Source organism: Phyllostomus discolor, chromosome 5 (genome assembly GCF_004126475.2).
Source record: "Phyllostomus discolor isolate MPI-MPIP mPhyDis1 chromosome 5, mPhyDis1.pri.v3, whole genome shotgun sequence".
Taxonomy (NCBI): Eukaryota; Metazoa; Chordata; class Mammalia; order Chiroptera; family Phyllostomidae; genus Phyllostomus; species Phyllostomus discolor.
The window spans coordinates 35,128,999-35,156,050 of NC_040907.2; the positions used below are offsets into that span (position 1 = coordinate 35,128,999).

General features: G+C 37.8%; 1 protein-coding gene across 1 annotated transcript in view; it reads left to right on the top strand.

The window, feature by feature from the left end:
* Positions 1–4,665: 4,665 nt before the first annotated feature.
* Positions 4,666–27,052, top strand: part of ELAVL4 (ELAV like RNA binding protein 4) — a 92,553-nt gene continuing 70,166 nt past the window's right edge. The window contains 1 exon segment of the mRNA XM_036026063.1: positions 4,666–4,907. Within this exon segment, the coding sequence (XP_035881956.1) occupies positions 4,860–4,907 (48 nt within the window). The 5' untranslated portion in view covers positions 4,666–4,859.

The following is a 27,052-nucleotide window of genomic DNA, read 5'->3' on the forward strand; positions in this document are numbered from 1 at the left end:
ATCATTAATTAGTTTCAAGTATACAATATAGTGATTAGACATTTATATGTGTTACAAATTCAATGGAATATTATTGAGCCATAAAAAAGAATGAAGTCTTGCCATTTGCAATGACATGGATGAACCTAGAAGGCAGGGCACTACACTAAGTGAAATAAGTTAATCAGAGAAAGACAGATACCATATTATTTCACTATATGTTTAACTTAAACAGAATAAATTTTGGCATTTTGTTTGGATACTATTCTTTTAATATTCTTCCTTACACTTCTAGGATTGATGCATAAAAAAGAAAGCCCCTTTCCCAACAAGAATCTAAACTCCATGAAGGTGGATACTATTATTTGTATTTTTCTTTATTCTCCACACTAAGAATTTAGCTCTGAACTTTGCCCACAGGACTAAGGAAATGTTTATCTGCAGCAGGTATTTTTCATTAGGATATTAATAGACCATTCAGACCTTCTTCATTATTATTGCCTTATTCTCTAATTGTTTTGAGTCTTTGAATTGAATCTCCTTCAACATGATTGAATTATCTTGCAACCAAGTACAAATGAATACAGTTTTCCCAGCTATCCTCCATATTAATAATAATAGCTACCATTTGGAGTGCTGCCTCCACCAAACCAACATCTGTATTAATCCTAGAACAAACTGTAAGGGAAGTATTATTGTGACAATTTTACAGACAAGGAAACTGAGGCTTTGGGAGACTAGTATATCATTTTCTCCCAAGAAGGTGTTCAATGGCCCCCAGCTGAATTGAATTTAGTAGGCCTTGGAAAGTATTTGAGGTGATGATGAGTGAAACTATTGGTCTTTTTTCATTCTCCATAACTAGATGCTGCCTGAAACCAGGCTCTGTGCTATAAGGGATGAGCATAGAAGTCCATTAAACTAATATTGCTGAGCAGCTGTGTTGCTCTATGTAGGTAGTTTGGCCAGGTTTGGAAGAAGTAGAGAATGAGACTGGGGACTCAATCAGGTACTCATACTGCCTTCTAAAATGTTTTGCTTCCTAGCTTAGTCCTTTGTATCTTTCTGACTCCAAATTTACATCCTAATCATAACGATAGATTCAATGAGATACATTTTGAGGACATACCTGTTTGGAAGCACATCACAAAGAAATCTCTTGGTCATTTTTAGTTGAGAAAAAATTGAGCATGCCTCCTATCCTCCCTTTCTCTTCTTGTCTGTGCCCATCTTCCTCATTCATTCAAAAAGTATTCACTAAGCATACCCTTCTATGAAGTAATGGAGGAAAGTTCTTGTTTTTAGATAAGGAAGACATCTTTCTAGAGGAATGCTTAGATAAAGCAATTGCCACTACTATAATGTTGTGTAAAATTGTGCATGTCAAGTGCCTAGTACAGTGTTTGGTATACAATAGACTTCTGGTTAGAGATAGCAGTTTTTATTTGTACTTTATAAGCACTATTATTACTTTATTTCTTTTCCTCTCCCCTTTACCTTTCCCTCCTTCAGCTCTTCCTCCTTTTACAAATTACCTTTCTTGCCTTATACTATGCATCTGTTTCTTTATTTGTGGTTACAGGATTATAACTAAGTCCAGAATGTTAAACAATTCTATATTGAATTATTTTCAAAACTCTATTCATCTGATTAAACAGTATATTCTTTAATGTTATGAGTAGCTACTCCATACTTCATCTGCTCAGTGGCCTTTGATTGGTAAAGATTTGTATTTATACTAAGGGTTTTTGTTTATTTTCTATTTTTATTTTTAGTAAAGCTCATCTGAACTGAAATGAAAAGACCTCCCAAATCTCTTCATGCAGAGATCTTCAGAAATCACTGTGTGTTCACAGGTTGACCCTGCTGAGTTTTCTTAGGCTATGATAAAAGATATAGCAGTGAAAAGTTCAGACAGGGACTCCACTTAAATTAGATTTCTTGGATAAATGTGTATTTACCTTTTTCAGAATTTCCTATCCTTTAAATTTTCTTTCCCAGAAAGACACCCCGGTGCTTTAAGAGTACAGTCAAAGGCACAGTGATTCTGGAAAGAATCCTTCTGCCTCCAGCTTCTGTTCTAGCATAAGGTTTAGTAGCATGGAAAGAAGACGGGAGATCAAGTGTGAATTGACCCCTGTGTTAGTTTACCTGCCCAGGTAAATTCTTGGCAATTTAAGTATACTAGACAGCCATTTGTCTACATTTCCCCACACAGTAGCATTCTTCTAGCTCTTTTCCAGGGTCCATAGTAGACAAAACTACTTAGGGAAGAGAAAGGCAGCGTACTGTCAGGTCATATATCTCTAGGAGAACATCAACAGTGAATTCCTGGTCATACCAGTTCACTCCATGTCAGGCTGGTGCATCTTTCTTGTCCCTGTGGTATGTTTACATTTTCCTATAAAATTTGACTTAATGTTTCTACAGGAAAAAAAAATAAACAAACCCAGCACCAAAATTCATGAAAGGAAAATTATGCTTTTGATTTTATCAAAAGCTTTTAAATGTACTATACCACGATCTGGGCATACTGATTGTATTTTCTCTAAAGGAAGAAATGCCAGCAGTTTAGATTTATTTTTCAAAGGAAGAGGGAGAAGATAAAAAGAAATTGAGCCACAGGAAAATGTCAGGTCATAGTCACCGATGATGCTATTTAAATGGTGTGCTATAATCATATTAGGGCAGAGCACATGGAATTCCCTCCCTATTTCTGCATGACACTGAAGAAGGACCAGCAATTATCTGTGTGTGCATGGATTTGTGAGTGTCTGTTTGCTCTACCTTCCCACCCTATTTTGCTAATTCAATTGGGGGGCAAGAAGGGGTAATCCAGACACCCGGAACAGGAGGAAAAGGTCTGCAGCTGTGCTCGGAGGGACTGGCATGAAGAGAAGCTCAGTCTGACTTGGAGTTTTGTGCTATGCACGTGAATGCTCTGGAACTGCCCTAATCGACTGAAAATGAGCCGGCTACGGTCATATGGAACAGGTCTGTTTAGCCACATCACTGGGTAGCATGGCAGATGGTAGACCGTCAATGGGTGGTATTGATTGGCTGGATTTGCCTTAGGGTAACTAGACTATGGGTCCTTAAAAACCCGCTTCATCTTATTTTCCTTTGTGCAGCTACGTACAGTTGTGGTTTTCTTTTCTCAGCCCCCACCCCCAGCTCCCAGTATCTCCTTTTTTCCTCTCTCAAATCAGAAGATTTCCTTGGTAATCAAAATAGAGAGGTTACCTTGAGATAAACACTCTTTAAATTATCACCAAGGCAAGAAAACTCGAGAATATTTTATTTACTAGGCTGATTACATTTTAATGTTTGAAGAAAGTGACATTTTTTAATTAGTGTTTAAGACATATGGTGAGTGTACAAATTAGCTTATTCCATACAACCAGAATCTGATGAGAGCAACTCGTCCTTCTCACTCCCCAGTTAAAAATTGTCACTTGAAACTTAATATATGCAAGGAGGTTAAATGGTGATGCAGGCTTGACTTAAAGATGAAGGAGACAGTCACTGTTGTGTGTGTCTAAATGTTGCCTGGATAGGCTGGAAAAATACCAGTGTCAACATCTGTGTTTGCAAGAGGATGTGAAAGTTCCAAGGGTTTAATTCTGTCCAGCCAAGAAAACAAAATCCCAGGTATCTGTGTGCGTTGGTTTCTCTTTTAGATACGCGGGAATGTAGGATGGTGCTTGCATGCTCTGTAAGTAATAAAATTCTCCTTAAAAATCAGGCCACATAACAATATAAGTGCTGAGATTTATTTTTGTTCAGGTGTTTCTTTATCCTTTCAGCATACCCCCTCTATCACCTGAGGCTTTGAAGCTGGGACATTGTATTTATTCCCGGCAAAAGAGCAAGTTAATTGGAATAAAAATGTACAAAGGCAACACCAAGTTAGCTATACATCCAAAATAGGATACCACAGAAATGTTCCACTTCAAGGCCAATCTTAGGGAAAAAGAACAGCATTGAGGAGAGATATGTGATTAATTTGCTCATACAGTTGTTTGTAACTATTTGTATAACTGTTTTAGGAGAGATGCTTAAGATTGTTTTTTGTTTTTCAGTGTTTTTACTTTTACACTTTTGATTGTTTCGTATTATGAAAGACTACATCAAATAAATCTAATGGTTTACTCAGAAGAAAAGTTGCACCCTTAAACTCTTGTCTCCGTCTTGTATGTGTTTTGTCCATATGCATATTTTTGAATTTGGTTTGTATCATGTGAGTCAATATTTTTCTTTTTTTGCTAAAGGAAATCTTTTCATGGAGTTTTTTATTTTCCCCCTTACTCTGTGTTGATTGGATTTTCCTTGTTCATCCTTTGCTGATGAAACAAAGCTTGTTTGTGCTTCATTCTTCACAGTTATTAGAATTTGACGGTGTTTTGTTTTCTTGCTATAAGTCTGAGAAGGAATTTTATTTATTTATTTTGACAATATACAGAGAGAGAGACAAGATAAGATGCCTATTAGGATGCTGGTGTTTCTCATGTCATATCCTACACCCAAAAGCTATTTCAAGGGGGAAAAAATCACAGTCTTTTAGGATGGTTCATTTGAATCTGTGCACTCTACCCACCTGGTGGTTATATAGTGAACTGTTACTTTAAAGAGTAGTTTAAACACCAGCCATGTTTGGGGCAGGCTGCTCTTGCAAAGAGAGCAGTACATATAACAGGAGTCTACTGTGTGTGAGATAAGGGGAAAATTCAGCTCACTGACTAGAGGTTTTAATGTGCGAACTCTAGGGAAATAATATATTGACTGTTCCGTGGTGCGCAAGAAAATTGAAGAACCCTTTGCAGACGGAGTGCTTTGCAAAGGATTCTATCTGTTTCTCTTAAAACAAAATCTGTGGCAAGATGTTTGAAATCAGCAGGACGCTTAATGCTGCTTTGTTAAATAATGAGGTAATATTTTGTCACTTTTTTCTGGGCAGCATCTGTTTGGGTTTTTTTGTTTGTTTGTTTTTCCCTTTGCTTCATTTTTTTCTCTATGTTTATAGAAGATTCTTTTTTCTTTCTTTCTTTTTCTTTTTTTTTTCTCATGGAAGTCAAGGAAATACAATTCACGCTTCCATTTCTGTTCCTCCCCTTCTGTGCTTTTGGAGAATTTGGTTGTCTTTTTTATTTGCAGTTTCAGCCGGCTGCTGTTTCCTAGCCCATTGTGCCACGTAAGGCTTCTCCACTGCGCGGAGTAGGTAGTTATTAACGCTGAATTGGCTTCTGGTACAGTCCATCTGGACTCTGTGTGGGAAAGCTGGCTGCCGGCGACTGATGCTGAGATATCTGCAACCTTTGGGAGGTGTGCATGGTGTCGAGGGGCTGACTGATATGAGATTACTTCTTTTAAGGGAAATTGTTATTAATGAGTCAAGAAACTGCTCATTTATGGTAAGAGGGATACAGTGGCACTGGCAGCCCCACAGCTCTGGGATATCATTTTTAGGTTGCCTTAGCTGCTTGAGTGAGACAAGTTTCTTTCTGTGGTGGTGGATTGTGGCAGAAAAAAAAATCATGCATGACTGGGAGACTCGCCTGCCTGATTCTTGAGATAATATATTGAGAATCTGTTGCTTTACAAATGTCACACCACTGATGTAGCGGTCAGCCTCTCACTCTGAAAGATGAATGGTACTATTGGAAATGCAATAATAAGGTTGACTTTTCCCAACAATAGGATTCTGCCTTTGTCTTTAGAGAAAAGGCCTCTGAGGACATTTGTGCATTTGTTTGAGGATTCTGTTGAAATACTTAAGAGTGGAGGTTTTAGGAGGAGTGATCAATATACAAACTGCATGGATTTTTTAGCCTAGCAAAACCAGCTAATTATTTACACTGTAATATATAGCTACTATTTTGAAAAAGTGACCAGAATATCTTTTGGTGTACATAATGTTAATGTATAGGTCATTGAGTGTGCCAAGACTAGTATGAATGGGAGAGAGGGGTTTTGATTAATTTTGACTTTTATAACCTGCAGAGAAATACAAAGTAAATATTTTGTTCTGAGCGAACTGTTTTTATTTGTGTGTTTGCCAGCTTGGTTTTCATGTTTACTTTTCACAATATTTTAATGTTGGTGAGATCACACTCAGAGTTCCTGTTGTTGATTTAGGCACCTGTACCTGCCCTGTGTATGTACATTGAGCCCTTTAAAAGACTTAACCTGTGAATTCATCCTTAGTTCACAGTTCAATAGATACTGTAATACTATTGTGACTCATTGGACTTTATACATTTGCTAAAAATATTATTTTAAGTTTACTAAATTTAGTATTGCTCCAATTAAAGGGATTATAGTTTGAACATTTCCATTTTTCTTCCATTTGTTTTTTATTTCTACTAGCTGAATTTATTTATATTCAAGCCTAATAGTTCATATAGTGTAGACAACACATATTATTTTATGGTATATCTGTATTTTAAAAGTGTGTATATATATATGTAAATGTGTATGTTTATGACAGTAGTTTATAGAGAATAGTTGTAATTTTTAAAAATGTAAAGGTTATTTCTTTTCTAATAATTTTTCATAGACCCATTTATTCTTGGACTTTGAAGCCCAGAGTATACAATGATTTTCGGCCTATCTACCTAATCCCATCACGCTGTCAACTTCAGCCAGAGATTAAAGATTATGTTGAATTTTGTCTTTAGTAATATTTGTAACCTCTGTGTATTTATTGAGGAACAAAATGATTAACTTATGAATTAAATAAATATGGATAAATTAGTCTTCTGCATAGAAGTAAAGCACAAACTCTTCAGGTAAGCCACTTAAAAAACCCAAACAAGAATAAAATACTATACTACTGAAGGCTTGGTAGAATACAGGTTATGAATTGTATAACACAGACAAACTCTGTACATCACTACACATTTATTAAATGTCTCTTTGCAAATCTTTTAAGAGGCCAAAGAAAAAGGGCATCATATGAAGGAGAGAAGCAAAATCACGTGTTCAGTTAAACAACATGAGCACTCTGCACAGGTTATGAAATGAGGCGTTGTCAAAAGCATGCTTTACCTTTCTCTATAGCAATAGGGAAAGCAAAGAGAAGATGTGTTTTGGTGGATTTTTAAAAATTCAGATCATGCCTCTATCCAAGTTAAGAAATAAATTCATTTAAATAAATCATTCATCATTCTCTGTTTTGAAAAGCTTAGACAGAAGGCAGAAAGGTAGAGGCTGACAGCTGCCCCTTGCCTCCCCCCAGCTTTTTTTCTTTTTTGTTTATTAGGAAAGAGTTTTCTGAAGCAAACTTGTATGAACCCAGTTCACCAAGCAAGCACACTCTCAAACTTGCTTTCTTTTGAAACGCTGGCCATGGTAGCTGCAGAAGCAGCTTTACTTACTAAAAATCAGCAATATTGGGAAATAAAGTTAAAATGTAGATGTATTAGCACATTAAAGTGCTTTTGTTGAATCCTTAAGCCTAGAGGCAGATCATTAAATATGCATTTCACTAGAAAGCAACTGTCGAGAAAGATAAGGTGGTTGAAAATATTCTATATAGGAAAAGCCCTCTGTCAGGGGTGGGGTGGTATAGCCCTCGAGACAAGGGAAAAGGGGGGACACTCCTACTGTTAGGTTTACAAGCTGCCAGTGACCTGCAGTTGTTACAGTACTTTTGAGCTGGGAGGAGGGAAAAGGTAAAAATACAAGTATGGCTGTTGTTGCTTCAGCCTGGCCTTAATTACCAGACACAAGAAGCAGTTCAGAAATCTGGTCTCTGTTGTTGTAGAGGTCACCAAATCATTAACATCGTCAATCTGGCAGTAGCTAATTTAAATAGCACCTGATGTTGCAACGCCTCCCTGCGTTTCCCTAGCCAATCAGATCATGGCTTTGGCTGACAGATGGTCCCATAAATGGATGTAAAAAGGGGAAGCTTCGAGCCAATTTCAGCAAGGCTCTGTTCAGTTGTTCTTATCTACATCCTAGAATCGGGGGGTTTCAGCTCACTGCTCCTTTTCTTTCTTTTTTTTCTTTCTCTCCCCACCCCCCCTAAAATAGTTGATTTACTTTACAATTATCCACACTATATTTTGTGGATCTTTAAAAATATATAACAATAGTAATCATCTAAAAATATATATTCTGAAACCTTTGCAAATTTTAAGAGAAGAGTCGAAGCTCTGCGAGACCCAATATTTGCCAATAAGAATGGTTATGGTAGGTATGACTAGATTTATAATCTGTTGTTTGTGTTGCTGGAGGGAAGAAAAGCATCTACACCTTGACCAAGAGTTTAGTTCTCTGCTGCTGTTTGATTCCTACATTTACTATCTCTTTTGTGTAGAGAGTGAGGGTAGATCCTTTTATTGAAAAGCAGTGGGGAAATAGATTGTCATTTTTAACAGGTCATTGTCAGCTTTCCCTTCAACATAAAGGCAGGGGTGGGGGGAAGGTGGGCTGAAATAATTGCTGGTTTGTTGAAAGAGGTTATATTACATGAGACCATAATGGCAAAAGGAGGGATTTCTTTTTGTAAAGGGAGAGGGGGTTTGTCTACGTGCCTGGGTTTTGTGGGGCAGGAGGTGGATGCAGCCGGGTTAGGAATCTCTCCATTTCCGTGCTGGAAATTTAAACCTTAAGAGGCAGCTCCTGGATGCTGAACGTTGAGATGGGCAGTTGTGTTTCAGGGGACTGCGCAGTCAAAACGGCAAAGAGAGTGATTTATTTGGGCTTCAGTAAATGCTGCATCTTGTATTTCAAAGAGTTTCCTGTCATGACCTCATAAAAAAGAGGAGGCGGCTTGTATGTGTAGCGGTGCCTGGCGTGTTGAGTTGTTGCTTCCTTCTCTGGGCAGCAGCGCTGTAAGAAGGAATGTCAGCTTTTACATAACGTTCCTTTCCGCTTTTGACACACTGTGTGAGGGTCCATCTTCTTCTGATCACAGATGGAGTGGAATGGCTTGAAGATGGTAAGTGAAAAGAGGAAGACAGCTTGGAGATTCCAGCCGATTGTGTGTGTGTGTAAGGATGGTGGACTGTGCATCGTAAATCACTGTGCAGATCGTGTGTGTGTGTGTGTGTGTGTGTGTGTGTGTTTATTAGTATTTCTCTTCTCCAAAAACCAGAATCCATCTCCAAGTGTAATGGCATTGCATGCACACAGCCACACACACTGCCTTCCATAAAACACACATTTTAGCCAAGCAAGGTTGGTGTCTTTTTTGACAATCACAATGTCACCGTTGCTTTTGGCTGGCAGGTCCACCGCCTCAGTGAGCTTTCAACGGAATTGCACGACTGTTAAAGTTAAAGGCACATTTCTTTTTCAGTCTCGTACTAGGAGTGATGGGGAAGGTTGGGGTAGAGGAGGTAAGGTTCAGTACCCACAGATGCAATTGTGAAACAGTACTTTTGGATGTAGAAAGAGAAGTGGAAAACCTATCTGCCAAAGTAGTAAATCTATTTTTAGCATCTATTTCGGGAGGAAAAAAAGAAGAAGAAGAAGCAGCAGGGAAACTCCTTGAGTGTCGCTCCTGTCGCCTAATGTTGACCCTAGAGATACAGCACAAAATGGCAAGATCAGATGCCACGAGTGCTCACTTTGACTTTAAATTTTCACCAGCAATAGCTTTCATGGGGTTTCAAAGCTGGGTATGGGGGGAGGCTGTAAATTCATATCCATCTCACTTATTTCTCACTAGAAAAGCCTGGGGAGGACTTTTCGCTCTGCATAGATGTTATAACAAAGCTGTGGTCTTTTTCCCATTCTTAGAGGATTGCCTTTGTCTGGCTGCTTGTTTTGATGGGTGTAAAACAAATAAGATTAGACCGAGCAGCCCAACTGAAAGCGATAGCTGGGAGGAAAACCCAATGAAAGGTTGCCGGGGAAACGAACAGAGGAAAAGCCGAGTAGGGAGCAGGTGGCTATCATGAGAACACACTGCAAACAGTGTAAAAAGGGGGGGACAGGACCTCGATTATCTTTGCTGTTCTTTGTGGCCAGCCCAACTTTAATTATTCTTTATAAATAGGTGTTAATTACATTTCTAACTCTGGTTTACAGTGATTTTTAGAAATCTATTTTTAAGCATCTGTTCTGTCTCCCTTGTTTTTTTTCTTTTCTTTTTTCTTTTTTTTTAATTTAAAAAACAGAGAGAAGGAGAGGGGGAAGGGAGGGTAGGGAATCTCTCTCCCTTTCTCTTTCCCCCTCACCCACCTTTTCCCTGCTGTGAAATTGTACATGCGAAAAATCGCAAGGAATCCTATGAGCCCATTTGAAAAAAAATGTAAATTATATTGAATGAAGTTGAAGGGGACATAATAAACTCCCACAGCTGATAGGTTCTGCAAATGATTTCTTAGAAATTTCCAGCAAATATCCATCCATAGGTGGAATATAGGTAGAATAGATTTACCCTAAACAATGATTTTGTGCTAAGTGATAGTGGTGTTTTGACTAAATCAGATGTTGATACTACAGTTCTGCGGGGTTCATTGTATCTCTCATTTTATATCCTGAGTAGAAATTACTTTTTAAAATAACGAATGAAAAACTGTATTCTAGCCTTTTGCTATGCCTGCCTGTCCGTATCTCTAGGCTGTACCCTTGTAACCACTGCCTTCAATTTGGCATTTGGTCCCAGTTCTGGTCTTGGCATAAACTGAGTGAAAAGCTGATTTTTTTCAGTGTCTCTGAATGTCTGGGACCCATGTGTGAGCTGGTGGCAGGCACCTCTCGCTTTTTCTCTAAATGTGCCTTACTGTTATTCTCTTTTTCTCATGGTGGTGGGTATCAGAAGAACGGAAAGGTATAGTATTTAGGCAAATAGAAGGTAATAAAACAACTGAAATGATGATCAATTATGGTTTTTTCCTGAGAGGCAAATTTGATACCAAATCATATAGCTAATTTTAAGCCCAAATATGAGAGATTAAAAAAATACTGAAATGTGATAAAAGATTAAGAAATATAATTGGCTTTATTGAAAGAACTCTTAATTGTTTTACTCCCTCCTTTGCAAATCTCTGCATAGCACCCACCCTTCATTCTTTTTTCCTTGCCGATTCTTCTTTTTGTTTTGTATCCTTATTGAAGATTTTTAAAAATTTGTTTTGACTCTTAGGGTGAAAATAAATAGATAGTTTTATCATATACTTGAACCTTGCTCCCATGTCTTGAGTGTGTGAACGTGTTGCTATGAAAAATAGAATTGTGTTTTATTCGCTCCAATATAGAATTTTTTCTGAGAATTTTTCATCATTTTTTGTTAGGGTAATACAATTTCTATCAGAACTGGCACCTTATCTTGGGTCATAAAAAAGACACGTGGTTTTACTGCTGACCTTTTTCACTTCTTTGTCTTAAAAATATTAATGTCTACTACCTGCATGTGGAGTTGTGCCTTTATAGAAGCACAAGGCTGAGTGTGCATTTATTAAGAAATGAAAATCTGATTGGAAATATTTCTGCAAAAAAACACCTGATTCATCACAGTTTTAATGATCAGAGTGTCCATGTATCTCATTGTAATGTAATGGCTGAATCATTTCATATTTAAGTTTCGAAAAGGTAAAATGAACATAGGTGGGGAAATAGCTGAAAGTTTTATTCTGAGAATTATTGATTTACAAGACAATTTTGATTTGGAAGAAAAATCTAACAAAACTTAACCATTCATATATGATCTCGGTCCCATTCATTCCTAACTGCCATTCACTCGAGTCATCCTTTTGACCAAGTATACATGAGGTTGTTTCTGTCTGATAGTTTTCCAAAACGTTAAAACTTTTTTTCTCTCCCTGAAACCTTTTCTTGGTCCTTTGAATATTCAAGATTTTGTTACGAAAGGAAGGCCAGATCGTTGTAAGGCAATAACAATAGATTTTTTTTTAAGAAAAAGAGAAAATGAGCTACGTGTTTGCGTTTTACTTCTACACTCTGTCTTAAAATAGGGTTTGAGACATGTTAAACTTCAGATATTTTAAATTTAACATTTCTATTGGAGATAATCTATTTGAAATTTCAAATCTAGAAATCATTGCATGAATGTTGCTTTGCGCGTGTGTGTTCAATGTCTCTAAAATAATTTGCAGGTGAATCAAGGTGTTTTTCTCAAGTAAGAGTTACCATGAACAATGAAAGGGTTTCCTCTGGGCAAGTCCTTTTCTTTGGTTTTATTTCTTCCCTTTGCGCTTATTTCCTATTGTGAATGGATTCTCTTCCTATATGAAATCCAATGCTATTCCTACCTTGAAGAGATATGCTGCTTCAATTAGCCCTTTGCATCTTAATGCTTTAATTTTTTTAAGTGAAACAAATTATCTGTATGTACCACCAGTAAGGAATGGTGGTCTTGATAGAGGACATTGTGCATGGACAGAAGTACTTCAGCCTTGACAAATTTCTTGATCAGGTCCAATGATCTGTGGCCTAAGCACTTAATTTATATGCCTGGTCACTTAATATGTACATTTGTTGGTGAGCTGGCCAGCGGATGCTAGACACATGAGTATGCGCTGGCAAGTGCTGCAATGCAGTATTTTTTCCCAATGTCATTGGGAATTTGGGGGGTATGACGGGGCATAAACATTCTCAAGCTTGTATCTTACTATTTTCCAGTTGATGGGCCATGTCGTACAGAATTGGCCGATTCCCCTTCTGAAATCGGTCAACCTTTTATTGCCCACTATCCATTCCCCCATCCATCTGAGAGACATGTGGAAAGAATGCGGGTGTTAGAGAGAGAGAGACTGTGTGTGTCAGTGTAAGCATGCGTGTTTCTGGAATCCTGCACCTGTCTTAAGATTTCCTTATTTGGTTTTACCAAATGTGTACATATGCACACTTGCAAGTATGTGTACATCCAAAAATGGAAAGAAAACCTAACTGGGCTGGCTTCCCATAAGAAGTGGTGTCTTTTCCTCACAAACTCCAAGAGTTCTCTTATTAGAAAAATACAAAACTTCATTAAAAAGATATATCCAGGCCCTGTGGACTTTCATTATAGCTAAACACCTTTCTTTAGTTGACACTTGAGAACTATAAATGTGCAAATCTGTAACCATATTTGAGAGCTAGAAGCTGCCCTTTCCATCAAGGGGCTGGGTTCAAAATAAAATATCTGTGTATAGGAAAGGAGAGTTGTTTTTGCCTTGGGAGCATTTGAATCTATTCTTTAACCATTGACAAAAACAAGGAAGAGATAGAGTGGTTGTGTTAGCATCTCGTGCTTTGTTTGATGAGTTTGCGTGTGTGTTTTGGAAACATCCTTGTAGTTTTATAATCTCAGTGTATTTGAAGGATATAGGGCTTATATAGGTCAGCAGCTTTCTAAGGGTAAAAATAAAGGTAGGTAATCTGTGGGTGGGTGGGTAGGAGTTGTCACAAGCAGTAATTGTCATAAATCAGCCATCTAGAAATGGAAAGAAAAAAAGGCAAGAGGACAAGAATGGAGAAGGGTACCAACATGTGGGTCTGCACTTTGCTGTTGTAAGATATAACAAGTGACAAATTTGAACTGGAGTTGTTCCACATGCCCCATAATTTCTTAGAACCTTGACTTCACAGGTTCATTACTTCCTTGCTTGCTTGTTCACACCTTTAATTATATCCAGTTTGGGATGCTAGCTGGGGACACCAAAGATGAGCCATTTTGTTTGTTGTTTATCTCATTAAGTATTCAGGCAGTGTGCTCACAATAGCTTTGGAGCATCATCAGTGTTAGGAATCAAGCACTTTGGAAATGGAATTGCTACAAAAGAACAAAAAATGAAAAAGCAGTCAGCCAGCCAGCTAGCATGCTTTGGATGTTCACATTCACTCTCCTTAATGGTAATATTTGTGCTGTTTCTTTTATGTTCATTAAGAAAGAACTTATGTAGTGTCAGTGCTCCTTATAGGCTGGCGGCATTATCTCTGTATCTCTATCTGTTTTTTTTCCTCTTCCCCGTGCCCTCCCTCCACACCCGAGGTTTTACCTTTTGCCGGACCATTTTAGAACTGACCGTTTTTGCTTTGGCGGAGATCATTATTCAGATCCTTGTATCTAACACCAGAGATATTTACCCCCTTCACTACGGATCCCTCTCTGTAAGGATCAAGAAATTCTGAATGCCATAGTGAAATTTTTAAATAAATTTTGGTTGAGAAGGCAGTGAAAATGTTGGAGAAATAAGGTCAGTGTAATTGTTGTGCTTGTGTTTTATTTTTTGTTGTTTGGGGAAAGCCTCATCTTTAACCATATAAGTAAAATGCAAAGCCTTAGCATATATAATTTTTAATGCAAAAAATTTACAAGTTATAGGTCTCTCTTGAAAATAACTTCTCTTGGACCCTTGATTTGAAAATAACATTTAAAATTGAGTTTAACTTTTAAAACACTAATTTTAAGCCCTGGCTGGCGTAGCTCAGTGGATTGAACGTGGCTGTGAACCAAAGTGTCGCAGGTTTGATTCCCAGTCAGGGTACATGCCTGGGTTGCAAGCGATGACCCCCAGCAACTGCACATTGATGTTTCTCTCTCTATCTCCCTCCCTTCCCTCTCTAAAAATAAAATAAATAAAATATTTTAAAAAATACTAATTTTAAAGATATAAATATGCAATTCACAAATCTTTTTCTATAAGAAGTTTAGTCCTTTTTTCAGGATATGAGGAAGCAGAGAAACAATTACAGCCAAGATGGCAAATTCTGAAAAACACACCACAGCATGGAGGTTTCCTCTCTCTATGCACTTTGTAACATTGAATCTACTCTTGATCATTCTATGAATTACCTCTAATTATCTACTCTTCTTTAATAATTAGCCTTTGAAGTTGTTTGGTCAACTGTGTTCATAATAGAGGATAGCTATCATTTTTGTTGGATGAAGATGTATTTGTCAAGAACTAACTTATATGCCTTTCTTCGGAATGGAGAATTCAAGGTCACTATTTATCTTCTGACATTAATCAAAAGACATAAGTAGAAACTCCTTGTGACTGGGGATAAAGTTGGGGTGAGGGATTTTAAGATTAAACATTATACACAGAGGTTTGTATAAAATTATGAGAAAATATCTGTTGGAACATTCAAGTACCTAAATGTTTTTCCTTTCATATTTATTAGTTTAGGCATAACTCCAAAAGATAAAAGTAAAAGATCTTCTGGACACTTTTGTCTATAAGGTTCCATGTATCCAGATGTCCATGCTCAGGAAAAAGTAAAGTTTGGACAGTTGAAAGAAACTTGTCTTTCCATCAGCTGGCCATGGAGTTTGTCTACAGCCTGTTAATTTTACAGAAATAAGAATGCCTTGCTTCTCACAGATGATTCTTTGAATATCTTTTCCCATGTTAGCCTCCAAGGAGAACCCGAGAAGATAGTGACCCTCTTGGCATGCCCCTGTGCAAACTGTAAGTTTGTTAGTGGAGAAGATCATAGAGTCACTTTGTCATACACACTTGGGTGCTGCATTCTGTGTGTATGTGGGTGAGGGGAGTAATAGATGGACAGCCATGACCCCCAGTGTGCCCTGGGATTACCAACAGCGGCTTCTCAAGTAGTCTGTGTTTTCCTAAGTTGCCAGTCTAAACCTTTTAGAGTTCTGCTTTCTAATTTGTACATGAAAAAATAACAAGCTCAGTTGAACTTTTTTTTCAAGTGCCCCCTTTGAAGATGCAGTAGTAATAAATATAGCTTTAATGATAAACTTTAGCTCTAAGTGCTATTTAAAAGTCTGTAGTGGAAAGCCTGAGAACTTGCAATCTTTACTAATGAAACTTTCATTAGGAAAGTGTGCTCACTTAAAATGGGGTAAACGACTAAGTCCCTGCAGTTTGTGATTTTGACCAAATTTGGCTCCTCCTTTCTATGTTACTTTTTGTAATGCAGCCGACCACACATCTAAAAGTCTGGATATTGTACATGTCTTCAATATTAATTATCTCTGTTGATGCATTCGACACAGATAGTACAATTCCCACAAGTCCAGATTCTTACTGTAACACCAAAACAAAAGTGATATTTATGAATAATATTGAGAAAGTTGTCCTCATAGTAACCGTTCCCCAAAGGAAGCTTTACATAAATGTGCATTTATTATTCAGGATATTAAAAGGGATCCCTTAGCTTTTACTTTTTAATTTGGGCTAAAATATGTAAATTGGTTTTATTTTGGAATTTCTCTGTTTTAGGTGGCTTTGGGGGAGGATAACTTTCTAGCTTGATTATATTTTAATCGCCTCTGTAATGAAAAGGTTCTAATCCTGAAAACAACCTGTTATTGTGATTAGGACCCAGAGGGCCAGTTTGCAGATGGGGCTAAAAACATATTACATCGACTCATATATGTGTAGGAAAATCAGATTTGTGTCTACTAGATACTGTTATTCCCATGTCTTTGTTGGCAGCCCAGCTCAGAGGCCATGGGACCCCGAGTCAGTCTCAGGACTCTGAGGACCTTCACGGTCTATGTGGACAGGCAGCCCTCAGGAAAGATTGCTGTTTGTTTTAAGAAACCAGGTAGTTCAAAGGATGGTAAAGTCAGGTGGATTTGGATTGGAATCCTGACTTTTCCACTTAGTAATATGTGATCTTGGATGAGATACTTCAGCTTTCTGAGCCTCAGTTTCCTCATCCCTAAGATGGGGATGATAACGCCCAACTCGCAGGGTTCTATATGGATCAGATGGGAACCAGTATTTATCAGAAGGCACTAGTTATACAGAGAACCTGAACATGAAAGGTGCTTAGAGGGCGTTAGGGCTCCTTCACTCTGTCCATCGTTCTGCCCATGCCTGATGTCCTGAGGAGAAATGGCATCATGCACTACCCTCATAGCCTCCATCCTCTCCCCAGAACTCATGGGACAGTGTGAGTGTGACACACAGTGGCTTTTAAATATAGACAAGCCTTCAGATTTTCTCTGGAATTGTATGGCTTTAAGGTTTCTGCATTCTCCAAGGGTTTTGGAAGGTATAGCTATGATTGCCTTTAAAATTAGAATTAACTTGGGATTTAGTCATTAAAAGAGAAAAAAGGTAAACATAAAATTAATTAATTTTAACCTGTGCTGTTTTTTTAGTTTCATGAAAGTCTGTTAGGAAATTCAAAAGTCAACCAGATAGAAAAACAGGTTAAAGCTAATTGTTATGGTCTCATCTTTGCTGATACATATATATATATACATATGTATGAACTCATATATATATATATATATATATATATATATATATATATGAATTATTTGACTTTGCCCCAGAAACCAACTTACTTTGGAGCTATTGTTTTCCCCTTCACTACATCAGCTTTTTTCTCTATCCCTCTTGTTTTCCCAATAGGCTGAATTTTGAAGTTCTATTTCTCAAGGAGTGGTGAAGAGGCTGAAGCAAAAAGTGGCTTAATGAGATTTTTCTAACTTGCCATTAGTTTTCCTTCTCCTGCTTGGTGAGGCAGAGTGATGGATGGCATTGGCAGTGCAAACAGCTCCAGAAGTGATTGGATTGACTGAAGAGGTGTTGGAGATGTGAGCAGAATGCTGACCCTCAATTTATTGCCCTCCCATTTGAAGGAAAAAAGGAGAAAGGAGGAAAATCTCCACCACGGTTTTGATGTAGCTGTTGTTCACGCACTTGGGAAGGGATAGTGGGGGTGTTAGGACTGGTGTTAGGCCAAACCTAATTTTGTAACTTTTCCCCCAAGCTCTGAAGGGGCGAATAAATAAATTCACAAATTACTTTAAATTGGGACCTGTCACCAGTGAGGATAAAGAAGTAATATAAGTAGTTCCTGAAGGGCTTCAAGACTTATGCTGAAAACATAGCCTTAGCACACTGTTTTAATGTCATGGATTTTGAATTCCACTTCATACAATCATGGGAAGGATGTGAAGGGGAGTCATTTTTCTAATTCCTTCAATTTCATCCTTAAAACTAGCGGGAAGGGTCCCAAATAGATCTGATCCCTAGAGTGCCGTTTTGCAGACCCTGTGCTTTTATAAAAATGGCCTTTACTGTGAAACAGACAACAGAACTTTTCTCTTTCCATGTGTATCTATTTCAAGGTTTCACCAGGGTTCGTCTAAGGATTTTGTAAGCAGCCTTGTATGTGGTGCAGAAGCTCTCTGGAAGGATTGTGGTTGATTTTTAGAATGTGTTTGTATGGGTGGAAATATATCTGTGGAAGAAAGGGGCTTGAATTTGGAGAAAGGTTGGTATAAGAGACATTTCTACATAGTTTAGCCTAGAAAAATCTCACACATTAATGAAAGACCAAAAAGAAATGATTGGGTGAGAGATTTGAGCAGGTGGATGAGCAGAGGAGTGGTAAGTGGATGGATATCCTTAGTATCTTCTTGCTAGATAAGTATTCATATTATTAAAATTTTTAAAAATCCACCCATATTTAAGCCAATACTTGCATCTCAATTTCCTTCTGCCTTATACCATGGCTTAAGGTTATCTGCAAGAAGAAATAAAGACTTTTAGCTTAAAAGAGCTTTAGTAAAAACTCTTATATTGGTCTCTAATTAGTAAATTTTGGAGCTGTGGGCTCGCAGTTGGTATAGTCTTAACAGTAATCTTCCTAAACTATGGGATTGTATGAATTTTCCAAGAACAGAGGAGCAAGTTTGCATTTCTAGAACTTCAGCTGTTCCTAGCATAATTGTGCTGTAATGGACCTATTTCTTGGAAAATTCATACAACCCGATAGTTTAGGGAGATTACTGTTAAGATTATACCAACTGTGAGCCCATAGCTCCAAAATTTACTGGAGATCATTTCTCATATTCTCTAAACATTGTATAATTTTTGTCCTATGGTATCAGTTTGATCTATTTAATGTAGTTAGGACAAGTACTGTTAACCCCTTTTTAGAGAAAATAAAGCTCAACCACCTGCCTTAGGTTACATGGTTAGCAATATCAGAAGCCCTAGCTCTAGAGTGTTTGGGAATGTATCCAGCTTGGCCCAAGTTCACTTTTCTAGGGAAAAAAGAAGAGAACAATTCATTTTCTAGATCAACTTTTTCATTGTGGAATCAGCAAACACAGCTTCATGTCTGTTGCGTGTAAACCACATTCTAGGTGTCTCCCGGAATTTGACAGTATTTAAAGCATGAATTCCAATATAGTAGGTAAGGACAATGACAGGAAGAATGCAAAGTGTCTTGGCAAAGGAGATACAATGTACCACAGAGGGAGACCTTCTTTCTTGTTGGGAGGGAGAAACAAGCCATCATGGAGGTAATGCCATTTGAGTGGAGCCAGGAAAGCTAAATAGTCAGAAAACTAGGGGAAAGGGGAATTCCATGTCGAGGGGAGAGTAGGAGTAAAGACACTGAGATAGGAACTTGCTTAAGAAATGATAAATAGTCTGGTGTGAATCAGGTTAGGATTTATAAAGATAAAGCTGGAGAGACAAGTAGAAGTTATGGGTTAGGATTCTCAGGGTGTTTTGACTTGGTTTATGATTTTATTTGAATTGATAGCTAAAGGAATGTCTAGATCAGAGAACTATAGGTTCCTGATTGTTTTGCAGGGTCAAGAGTTGTCTTTATTGAGTCATGGTTTCTCAGAAATTGTAATCACCCTAAAGATGTTCCTAAATTACATATTGGTTATTTAGAGGGAATTGGCATTAAAGCACTCTTCTGATTATAGTGTCATGTTATGATGATGATGCTCATTGGTGAAGTCACATTGCAGATTGCTTTCAGGGTTACAGTGCCAAAAAGCAATAGGAGGAACAATATTGACTTTATTTCATATTGTAAAGAACTGTGCCATTAGAAGACTATGCTGCATTCTCTCACCAACAGGTACCACTGCTTATTTTGTGGGATAATGTATGGCCAAAGGAAGGAGGGTGGTGGTTTGGGGATAGACTTATTTCCTCCAGACTAGAAAACTACCCATTTAGACTTCCAAGTGCATGCGCCAAGTTATGCTTATCTTCCCTAGTAGTCTGTCAGCCCTCCAGGGGAGGTCATGTCAGATGATCGTTTATTTCAGTGCTGAGAACATAGTAGGTACTCAATAGTTGTTGTTTTTTTTCAATAGTTGTTTTTTGAATTGAGTTATAATTTTTTTTTTTAAATCCTGAACCACAGTAAGAAGACTGTGAGTCTTGGGTCTGTCATCAGCTTGTGAAAGTCTATTTAGTAGAAGTCACCTAACCTTTCTGAGTTTCAGTTTCTTAATATGTATTTTTTGAGGTTTGGTTTATTTGCTTTTAGAGAGAGGGGAAGGGAGAGAGAAAGAGTGGGAGAGAAACATCTGTGTTTGTTTGCCTCTTGCATGCCCCACCCCCAGGGACCCGGCCCAGAACCTGGGCATGGGAATCCAATCCACGACCCTTTGGTTCGCAGGCCAGGACTCAATCCACTGAGCCACACCAGCCAGGGCTAGTTTCTTAATATATTAATATAAAACAGAATTAATACAACTTCATAGCTTGATAGGAGAGTAAGTTAAAGTATACCCTCAAAATATTCTAATAGACAAATAATATTAGTAAATTATTAGGTTCTAATTTTGCCAAATATTTTAGTGTCTTGACCAGAATTAAAAAAAATTAAAACAGCATAGTAGAATGGAATAAAAGATTTAAAAAAAGTATCAGTGGCTGATACTTAGTAAGGGTAAGTATTATATCGTCAAACTTTTTCAGTTGTCTATGTTCTGAGTTAGGGTATGAAATTCAATATATTTCTTACTTTTTTTTTTCTTTGTTTAATTATAGTCAGTAAAGTTTGAGAAATCCTGTTCTAGATGATAGCAAGCTCTGTGTTACCCAAAGGAAAAAACAGTTAACTTTTTTTCAGAGCTATACAATGCAAGATCTCTAGGATCTTCCCAATTATTAAAGAAAGGATGACTTCTGATTATTTTAGATTTAACGTGGAACATTGTATTCTAAATCTTTAAAAATTGATGTCTGTATGATATATATTGAAATATTAATCAAAATATTTATTAACTGGCAAACTTCATTCCTTCATCATGTTATCTAGTTGAAGCTACAAAATAATAATAATGATGACAATAATAAGTAGTGAAGGTGACCTAGAAGTGAGACTAGCAATGATGAAATTCACTTTTATTTCTTGAGATCTAACTATGAGTCAGGCACTGTGCCTCACACACACCATTGCCTTAGAACAATCTTCATCCTTAGAACAATCTTAAAAGGTAAATGTGAATTTTCCTATTTTATGGATGATTTAACTGAAGTTTAGAAAGGTAAATTAAGGTTATACAACCAGTAGTTGATTAGGCCAGGATTTAATTTGAACCCAGGTCTGTCTAATTACAGAGCAAAATTTAAAAGATTTATTCATTCCATGAAAATGTATTCAAATGCCTACTGTGTATTAACATTGTACTGCTTTATAAAGATAAGTGGTTCAGTTGGTCTCTGTCCTAGAGAGTTTACTAGCCTCCCTTGAGGTCCTACTACACATGAAAGTGGTTAAGATATGATTTAATCCCAAGAGGGACAGGTTCAAAGACTGTCATGTTGTGTGTATTTTTTGGAAGTATTGAGAAAAGTGCCTAGCACACAGTGGGTATTCCATAAAGATTTATTGAATTAAACTGAAGTTGGATTAATTCTCATTTGGAGACTGGGAAGGGAATGGGGAAACTGTGTGTTAAAGAATGTCCTTACCTGCTATGTGGCAGAGCCATCTGTCTTAAAGCCACTCAGTGTCTTTTGAAACAACTAAAACAGGCAGCAGAAGGAAAAAAAAAAGCTGGCCAGAGTTCAATAACTCAGATTATAAACTTCAGCTTTCATTCAGAGAGAGAGAACATTTTCCATCTTAGTATGAGAAGAGAATCCTGTGGCAGAGACATTTAGAGAATGATGAATAGAGGGTAGGCTTCCTTAGATTAAAAAATAATTATTACCATTGTTATTTTTTTACTGTACTACTTACTAACCTTATAACCTCAAGCAAGGGACATGATTTTTCTGAGCCTCACTTTCCACATTTGTAAAATGATTTATACATTCCAGCGTTGTTGTGAGTATTAAATAGATCCATGTGATAAATACTAAGCCCTCACTGTTTGGTGGTTTCTGAGAATTTAGTAGGAAAGGGGGACATAGTCCCCTGCACTCGAGGAGTTGAATGTCTGGTGAAAGTGCTGTGAGAGTAAGGTTCAGATTCCCACCACGTGCAGATGCCACTACTGAACGAATGCATCACCTTGCAGCCTGCCTTGAGGTATGTATATGATTGCCATGCATATCTCACTTGCATCAAGAAGATTAAGTTTATTGAGGTGAAAATGCTGTAGTAATCATCTTTTTATATCTCCATACCCCTGGAATGTTACCTCACTTAGTCGTTGTTCAATGAATCCAGCCCAGTTCAGCACATATTTATCAAGTTGTTCAGGGTACTGTGCCAGGAGAAGGAGGATAACATTCGCTGAACAGAGTTGGAAATGACCTTAGAATGCAAAATGGGAACAGTAACATTAGGTGGTGATAAACTACACTGATGCTAAAAATGCCTGTGATCTATTCAGGAAGAAAAATAGAGCCCCAAAGAAAATTCAGCAGTGAGCCTAAAAAAATAACATATTCTTTCTCTCAGTGACATTTTGTTTGTATTTCATGGTGAACTGGTGTATTTGCTGTAGGCACACAGTTGAGATGTGATCTCAGAGACGGCTACTAAATTGATCAGGACCAACCCCAGCCACCTTCACCAGGCCCAGGAGACCCTCCGTGGCCTGGCTGCTGCCCTCCTTTTTCGCCTCCCATCCTGCAGCTTCCTGCCTTCCATTTAGCTCCCACTGTGGAACTGCATCGCGCTATTCCATACCTACACCCGAAAAGATCCCTTGGTCTCATACATCCTTCTGCTTTTCTTCACCATGACGCAAACAGGAGGCCTATTGCATGCAGGAAAGCTTCTCTGACTCACGCTGGGTTAGAGTTGCCTCTGTTAGCACTGCCAGCTCCCTTCCGTCATTGGCCTTACACGCCCTGCATAATCAGTGGATTTGTCTATGCTTCATGACCTCCACAACACTCAGGACTGGGTTTATCTCTGTGCCTGGCACCTAGTAGGTGCTCAGTAATTAATTGTTAACTGAATGATGTAGTTGGCTATTGGTTAGGTTGGCCATAATGGTTTCCAATCAGGTGCCCTGTTAACCTTTGGCCTATGAGAGGGGTGTTGGCCCCAAAGTCCCCTTGTCATGTAAACTGGCTTTGACACTAGTCTGTTGCTCAACAATCACAATTCTGTAACTTGGACCTGAAAATCTTAAGTATGTCATTTTATATGAAATTTTTTCTGATCACCAAGACTTACTTGTAATTCCTCAGTAATTCTTCTATTGTCTAGACCAGCAATTTTTAGCTTTTTTAATCTCATGATGCCCATAAACTAATTACCAAAATTCTGCAGCATACCAAAAAAATTTTTTTGCCAACCTGATAAAAAATATATAAAATTTTGTTTCATGATTCATTCACACCAGACAGCTGTTGTTGTGTTGGCTGCTGTCATTTTTTTACTTGACAACCTAAGGGAAAAGAAGTCAGTGCCCCTGACTAAATAGTTAGGTATTGCATGTTTTAAAAATTCTCAAATTCCTGTGGCCCACCGCTGTGCCACAGCATACTGGTTGAAAATCACCATTCTAGTCTCCTTTTCATTATTTGCTATCTGTACCGCACAGTTAACAATGATTCAACACAATAATAATAACCCTTTATATTGTATTGTCTGGCTTTACAAAAAGAATTTTACTTAGATAATCTCATTAAACCTCACAACAACTCTAGGAAGCAGTTATTTTTTAAAAAAATATTTAAAGATTTTATTTATTTTTAGAGAGAGAGGGAGGGAAAGAGAAAGAGGGAGAGAAACATGGATTGGTTGCTTCTCACATAGCCCCAGCTGGGGACCAGGCCTGCAGCCCACCCAAGTGGCCTGACCAGGAACCAAACTCGAAGCCTTTCCCTTTGTGGGACAATGCCCAACCAGCTGAGCTGCACCAGTCAGGGCAGGAAGTAGGTGTTTTTACTCCCACTTTGAAGGAAGAGCACCATGTAGTTTATATAACTTGCACAAGGTCACATGAGTCGGAAATGTCAGACTTGGGATTCCAAGTCTTGTCTGTTTGATTCCAAAACCTATTACTCACCTATTAAAAGGTGAGACCTAAAAGACTAACAAAAGCACTTAGCCTAGTGGTTATTATTAGGGACTTTAGATCAAGACCACCAGGGTTCAATTCAAGTCCTGGCCTTACCAGTTGTGACCTTGGACAAATCACTCTCCCTGTGCCTCAATTTCTTCCTCTGTAAACTAGTGTCATTATGAGGATTTGATGGACCAATGAATATTAAGGACTTAGAATGGTACTTGGCATATAAAGTGCTAATGATCATCATTATTGTCATACTATATTAACTTGTGTCCCATCCTTCAAATATTTGTTGAGTATCTGATACATGCCAGACACTGTCGTAAGTGTGGAAATACAGCAGTGACTAAGACAAGCCCCTACCCTCACAGGGTTTTTGTTTTAGAGGGGAAAGACAGACAACAGTATAAGTAAAAAGGTAAATTTTAGTAGATGTTATTTATTGTGTGACATTCTATAACTTCACCTAGTGAAATGCTATTTAGAAAGTACGTTTTGACAGTGGGTTGAGTACTTGTTTGGGAACACAGTGAAGCCACCACTGGTTCATCCAGTGTCTTGCTTCTGCCTAGTGAGCTGGAGTAGTCAATGCCCTGTTCCAAAAGGCTGGGCTTCATACATCCGGTTGCTGACTCATGGGGTGACAGGCTTGCCTGACAGTACCCAGGGTGTGGGGTGGTCAGCCCTCGAGTAGTAGGAAATTTAACAATTGGGTTGGGGTGTCTGGGCCTCAGGAAAATGCAACATGGAAAACTCATAAATATGCCAGGGGTTTCCAGTCTATGTGCAAGAGGCTTTATTCATAGTTGAGGCTATGAAATGGGAGAAATATCCTGAGAAAGTCAGAAAGAAGGTTTAGTCAATCATTGAGCTAAGGACAGGGTCAGCCAGGATGTTTTGTCAAATAATGTTGTAGGATCTCCTGAATGCTTTTTGCAGACCTTAAAACTGCAGTAGTTACTGGCACTATCATAGGATTCTCCATAAGAGTATTCTAGTGGTTAAACTAGAGCATGGGCTTTGGAGTGAAAGAAGTTGAGGGTATTTTTTCTTCCCCACTTACCTGTGGTGAGGTCTTGGTAAAGTCACTGATTTGTCTCAGCCTCAGTTTTATGGTAAAATGGGGCTAATAATACCCACTTCATAGGCTTATTTAAAGGATTAATTGTTAGCATATGCAGAGCCTGGTTCAGAGCTGGGCACATAGTAGGCATTTAATAAAAGCAAATTTAAAAAGATAGTTCAGTCCCCTTAGGGTGTGCAATTTTGTTCCAGTTTACTAAGAATTAATTGATATTCATCACTGTATAAGTTTAAGACACGCAGCATGATGGTTTGATTTACAAATATTGTGAAATGATTACCACAATAAGTTCAGCTAATATCCATCTTCTCACATAGATGCAATGAAAAATAAAAGAAAGAAGAAAAAAATAAAGGGAAAATTTTTCTCCCTGTGATGAGAACTCTTAGGATTTACTTTTTAAACTTCTGTATGTCAAACAACAGCATTAGCTATAATCATCATGTTGTATATTATATCCCTCGTACTAACTTACAACTGGAAGCTTATACCTTTTGAACACCTTCTTCCAAGTTCCCCTCCCCTATCCCCACCTCTGGTAGCCACAAGTCTGATCTCTTTTTCTATGAGTCTGGATTTTTAAAACTTTAGATCCAGCCCTGGCTGGCATAGCTCAATGGATTGAGCACGGGCTGGAAACCAAAGTGTCCCAGGTTCGATTCCCAGCTAGGGTACATTCCTGGGTTGTAGGCCATAACCCCCAGCAACCGCACATTGATGTTTCTCTTCTCTCTCTCTCTCTCTCTCTCTCTCTCTCTCTCTCTCTCTCCCCCTTCCCTCCCTAAAAATAAATAAATAAAATCTTAAAAAAAAGTTTTAGATCCTACATATAAGTGAGATCATATAATATTTGTCTTTCTCTGTCTGACTTATTTCATTTAGCATACCTTCAAGGTTCATCCTAGTTGCAGATGGTAGGATTTCCTCATTTTTACAACTGAATAATATTCCATTGTATATGTGTACCACATCATATTTATTCTTTAATCTGCTGATGGATACTTAAATTGTTTCCTTGTCTATTATAAATAACGCTGCTATGAACATGGGGATGCAGCTATCTTTTGGAGTCAGTGTTCTCATTACCTTTGGATATATTCCCAATAGTGGAATTGTTGGATCATATGGTAGCTCTATTTGTAATTGTTTAAGGATCCTCCATACTGTTTTCCATAGTGGCTGCACCAATTTACATTCCCACCCACACTGCACAAGTGTTGCCTTTTCTGCACATCCACACCAGCATATATCATCGCTTATCTTTTTTGGTGATGGCCATTCTAACAGACATGAGATATTGAGACTAGTGACATCCCTAGTGACTAGTGATGTTGAGCATCTTTTCATGTATGTATTGGCCTTTCATATATCTTCTTTGGAGAAATGTCTATTCAGGTCCTTTGCCCATTTTTTAATTAGGTTATTTGTGTTTTTGTTACTGAGTTATATGAGTTCTTTATATGTTTTGGGTATTAATCTTTTATCAGATACATAGTTTACAAATGTTTTACCCATATCATAGGTTGTTTTTTCATTTTGTTGGTGGTTTGTTTTGCTGTACAAAAGCTTTTTAGCATGATATAGTACAACTTGTTTTTTTTTTATTTTGTTGCTTTTGGTTTAGGTGTTGTATCCCAAAAATCAGTACCAAGACCCAAGTCAAGGTACTTGTTCCAATATTTTCTTCTAGGAGTTTCGTGGTTACATTTAAGTTTTTAATCCATTTTGAGTTAATTTTGTGAGTGGCATAAGATATGGGTCTACTTGCATTCTTTTACATGTGAATATCCAAGTATCCCAGCACCATTTATTGGAAAGACTATCTTTTCTCCATTGAGCATTTTTGGCTCCCTTCTCAA